Source organism: Bison bison, unplaced genomic scaffold, assembly GCF_000754665.1.
Source record: "Bison bison bison isolate TAMUID 2011002044 unplaced genomic scaffold, Bison_UMD1.0 scf7180017864193, whole genome shotgun sequence".
Classification (NCBI taxonomy): domain Eukaryota; kingdom Metazoa; phylum Chordata; class Mammalia; order Artiodactyla; family Bovidae; genus Bison; species Bison bison.
This window is the reverse complement of record NW_011494765.1, coordinates 3648257-3653192: the sequence shown is the minus strand read 5'-3', so window position 1 is coordinate 3653192 and position 4936 is coordinate 3648257. Positions and strand designations below refer to the sequence as shown.

The following is a 4936-nucleotide window of genomic DNA, read 5'->3' as shown; positions in this document are numbered from 1 at the left end:
ATACAAAGTAGGCACTCAACACACATCTCCTGAATGTTTGACAAATGATTAGATCGATCTATTTTCTACCATCCACTTACCCATGACACTAAAATTAACAAGCCCCAGTGACTTCTCTCTGTCATTTTTTAACTTTTTAGTGTCCCTACTCCAAGGGATCAGGGGCTCTTCGGGCCGAGAGTACCAACACCCCATAAGCCTTCAAGGAAATGCAACAAAAACAGAAATCAAAAACAGCCAATGAGATCATCTGTCCTCTGCAGCCGCGGACTCCTCTTCAGCAGGAGGGGCTGAGGCTGAGTGCAGGTCAGGAGTGAACGTGCGAAACCACTGGGCAGAGTACGGGTGTGGACACGCGCTGCTCAAGCCTCAGGAGGTGGTCGCACAGCCCTGCGTGCAGTGAACACGCGGACTTCCCGCGGAAAGGGGCAGCCAGCAGCAGAACAGAGGTGACAAACACTAAGAATATGGATGGTTTCAAAGAGGGTATAGGTAACCTCCAAGGACAAAGGGGACGAGAGAGCACCATAGGTGTTTATGGACGCAGGATGGAGGGATGGAGCCAGGGGCACTGCCCAAATGTCACAGGCCTGACATCTGGAAAGGTAACTGGCCTTCAGACCTGCCCCTGGGGTCTCCTCGCTGCACCGTGACCCAACCTCAGACCTGCCCCTGGGGTCTCCTCGCTGCTCTGTGACCGGATTCAGACCTGCCCCTAGGGTCTCCTTGTTGCTCTGTGACCTGAAGGTCCTGCTCAGACCCACCGCGGGCCCAGTTGCCAGGAACTTCCCTCCTCCATCAGGAGCTCTGTCCTTTACAGTGAGTATTTATTACTCGCATCATGAGTGGGAAAAAATGAGAGCAACGAGTCTTCCCTGAGTATGTTAGAAATCATTTTCCTAACAAACACTTATCAACAAATGGGAACACCTGCTGGACAAGAGTGTGGACCACAGATCCATGTGACGAGCCACAGCCAGAAAATGCTTCAGGGACGCATGAGGACTGTGACGGGACCATGGGGCTGTGGGCTTGTGACAGAGAGAAAGACGGTGATCTTTTCCCTTCCAGGCTTCTGAATGGGGATGCTTGAACCTGATTATTTTTTAAATCACTTATGAACATATTTTATTGTTGCCATAAGATTTATAAAAACAATAAAAAAACAATAAAAATATTTCCCATCTGATTTTTGTTTTGCATTTAGGCCCAAAATAAAATGGCACTCCTAAAAATGAAAATCTGACTGCTCCCTATTAGGGTTAGGGAAGACAGGTGTCCTTAGACAAGCACATAAACTCCCTGATCTCAGGAGCTATTACTTTAAGAGTCTGAGGATGGAGGCAGCATATTTGCAGAGTGCCCAGGACAGGCCTCACATGGAAAGGAGACTCACAAGAGCCACTTCTCTTTTTTCTAAACCACCTATTAGAACACCTTTAGTAGGTGCCTTTAAACTTTCCTAATTTATGGGCTTAAGTATTAAAAACAACACAGTAAAAGTAATCTGCATGTGTGGTGGATACCTACCTGCCGAAACAATGAAAGGTCACGTGGCAGAGAGACCTGGGGAGAAAGTCTCGGGCAGGGGTGACCGTGGGGCATCTTCTGGCTATGTTCCCATCATACTACCCTGCAATTTGTTACTCGATGAAAGGCAGGCAGGATGAGAGCTGTGAGAGAAATCTTTTCCGTGTTTCCTTTGGAAAACAGGTTTTAATGGAACTCACGGCACACTTGGGTATGTGGTTAATAATACTGTTAATAAATGAAACCCAGTGGTGGCTGCTGATCCTACCCTGTTTACTTAAAACCACCAATAAATTAACACAGCGATGAAAACAAACCACCACCAAAAAAGTGAGGAAATTTTCAAACACAAATGGAAATGACTTGTGCTCACTTAGCAAACGGAAAGCTAGACTTACATTTTCTTTGGAAAAGGATCTCGTGAAGCACAGGTATCGGGTAACCTTGGATTTAAATAAACCGTCTTTCCAGAGGTCAGCGTCCACACCATCTGCCGTCTGAGCGACCTGCACCAGAGAGACGGGGAGGAGGACACAGGTGAGGCAGGGGCCATGGAGGGCGGGCGCGAGGGGCTTCCGTGCCTGCGCCAGTTAACTCCGCCCGGACTCGCGCAGCATCTCATTAGTCCCCTTCACCAGGCCCTGGGAAGAGATTTTTCCAAGAGGGGCCAAGGGAGAGTGTGAAAAATACAACTTCTAAAAATACTGTCCCTGGGGAAGTCATTGATTAAAGACACCCTGACAAAAGTGCTTCTAATGAGAAAAGAGGAACTTCTGTTTGTCGTGGACCGAGAAGGGACTGGAGAAGTCAGCGCGTTACGGTGCTCATTACCAGTCACTCCGGGGACGGTACAGGGCGCAGAGGGAAGAATGGGGCGTGAAATGCCACCTGAGAGGGGCCCGCCTGCCAGACACCTGGCACAGCTTCCTGCCCCGGGGCTGACTGGGCTGGCCAGGGGCTGCTATCACTGGGTGCGGGGGGCGGGCAGGGCGTCAGGGAGGTTCGCCTTGCCCCGCTTCTTTTCAGCACAAGTTCTGTGAGTGGAATTCAAGGTTGAAAACCAGCGTGATAGGAAAATTAAAAAAAAAGACTCAGCTGCTAGTTTCTAGTCTCACTGAGGAGCCATAGTCTCGTATATGGCTGTAGGAATTTCCCTCTAAGGGCTTCCCTGGGGGCTCAGATGGTAAAGAATCTGCTTGCAATGCAGGAGACCTGGGTTCAATCCCTTGGTTGGGAAGTTCTCTGGAAAAGGGAAAGGCTACCCACTCCAGTATTCTTGCCTGGAGAATTCCATAGACATACGAGCCTGGCAGGCTATAGTCTCTGGGATTGCAGAGTCGAACATGACTGAGGGACTAGCACTTTTCACTTTTAGTTTCAAGACGCATTCAAGGATGAAGCCAGCCTTGATGTGAGTCTTACAGGGCCTGGGCCCTGGGCCGTGGGACCAAGGCCATCAGTGGGAAGAGCTCAAGAGGAGACGGGAGAGGAGGGGAAGGCTGGCCGGGACATGCTCTCCCCATTCTCTCCACGATGCTCGTTAAGGAACAATCAGGCTCTGTGCTGCCGCTTCCCTCAGCACCTAACAGGTCAGAGGAATCCACATCCTGGCTGCACCCTAACGGGACTCCAGGAAGACTGGGAGCAGGGCCCCTTTGGGGAGCAGTGCCCTGTGCAGCCGGCCCCCTGAAGTGCACTCTGGAATCTCCCTGCTCCTCCTTCTGAGGCTTAGACTGTTGGAGGCATGTGTGCTCAGTTGGGTCTGATTCTTTGCGACCGCATGGACTGTAGCCAGCCGGGCTCCTCTGTCCATGGAATCTTCCAGGCAAGAATACTGGGGTGGGTCGCCGTTTCCTTCTCTGGGGAATTGTCCCAACCCAGGGATTGAACCCACATCTCTTGAGTCTCCTGCATCGGCAGGCAGATTCTTTACCAGCTGAGCCACTGGGGAAGACTATGGGAAGCCTTCCTTGATCTGACAAGCTCTGGGCTGTCCTCACAAACTGCTGAAAACGCCTTTGTTCTTTACACAAAACTGCCCTGATTCTGCCCCGTCCTGTGTCCACACTGCACAGCAGGCCCACACGACTCGGACTGTCACGTGCGAAGCCGGGAGTGTGGGGGCCGACTCCTCCAGGAGGGTCCCAGAGCCCCCACGTCCATGTTCTCTGAGGGAGCCCCTGAAAAGACCAAAGGCCAACTGGCAAAAGAAAAGGGCTTGCTTTCACACCGAACAATTGGTAAGTTCATAAATGCCATACGGGAAAAGAAGGGTCCTCGTGCTGAATATGCAAAGATGTTTGACCTGAAATCTGAAGGAGGAATGGTATGGTGACCATCTCAGGGACAGTCTGGTTCAAGTATGTCACTCCCACAGAAAGAAACACGGCCGAACAGACCAGGCCTTGTCCGCACTTGTCCCCACAATGGTCACACATAAAGTTCCTCAGAAAACCTGAGATTTGAGGCCGTGGCCCCAACTTCTACCACCAAGGATCCCTTACGCTTTGTCTTCTCCCACATGTTCCACGTTTGAAAGATTTTTGTTTCCCAAACTGTACTTGTATTTCCTCAGTTCAAAGATGTAGCCATTTGAGAATCACCTGTGGATTTAAAGAACGCTCCTTTAGGAAAAAAAGAAACATCATGTCAAATTGCAGAAACCAATTTCTCAGATGCATTGCAATTTTGGAACCATTAAAATGTGACAAGATGCCACAGGAACAAAGAAAGAAGGGAACCTATGTAGTTTCTCTATAATAAATATTATTTTTGATAAATTTTTACAAAAAACAGAGAGTCTGCAGAACATGCAAAGGCTGTGGTACCTCCAGCCTTCCACGGAAAAGCCTGGGGGTTCAGGAGGGTATTCCTGGCTACCATGGGGTGGTGTGCCCCCTCATTCAAGGCCATCGTTTCCAGGGTTTGAAAATGAGGATTCCCTTCTCTCACCCCACTGCTAGAATCTTCCCTTTTCTGAATGAGAAGACACCCTGGTATGACGAAGAGGCCGGTGCAGGAATGCAAAGAGGGGAGAGGGAAGCAGGAGCAGGCCTGCTCCCTCCTCAGAGGCCCCCTTCCCTCCCTCTGTCCCTGCAGTTAACAGGCCTCCAACCTGCTCCTGACACCCATTCAACAAGGTCCACCATGGCTCAGCTCTGCCCTGAGCCACAGCTCACGTGCGGTGAAGTGAAAACGTGTAACGCCCTCCAACCCCAGCCAAGGGGAGTGAGAAGGGAGGTGAGAGTGAGACAGAAGAGGAGGGAGAGAAGCGTGTGTGTGGGTGTGCGTGTGCACATGCGTGTGCAGGGTGGATGTGGGTGTGCAGGGTGGATGTGGGTGTGCAGAACACGAAGGTGCCTGCAGCCAGGGGTCCACAGCCTGGGCTGGATCCACCTCCAAGGCT

General features: G+C 50.8%; 1 protein-coding gene across 3 annotated transcripts in view; it reads right to left on the bottom strand.

The window, feature by feature from the left end:
• Positions 1-4936, bottom strand: part of MVB12B (multivesicular body subunit 12B) — a 193686-nt gene that overhangs the window by 128308 nt on the left and 60442 nt on the right. For all 3 annotated transcript variants that reach the window (XM_010844089.1, XM_010844087.1, XM_010844088.1), the window contains exon 3: positions 1929-2036. In XM_010844089.1, coding sequence (XP_010842391.1) covers positions 1929-2036 — 108 coding nt within the window. The remainder of the gene's footprint in view (positions 1-1928; positions 2037-4936) is intronic.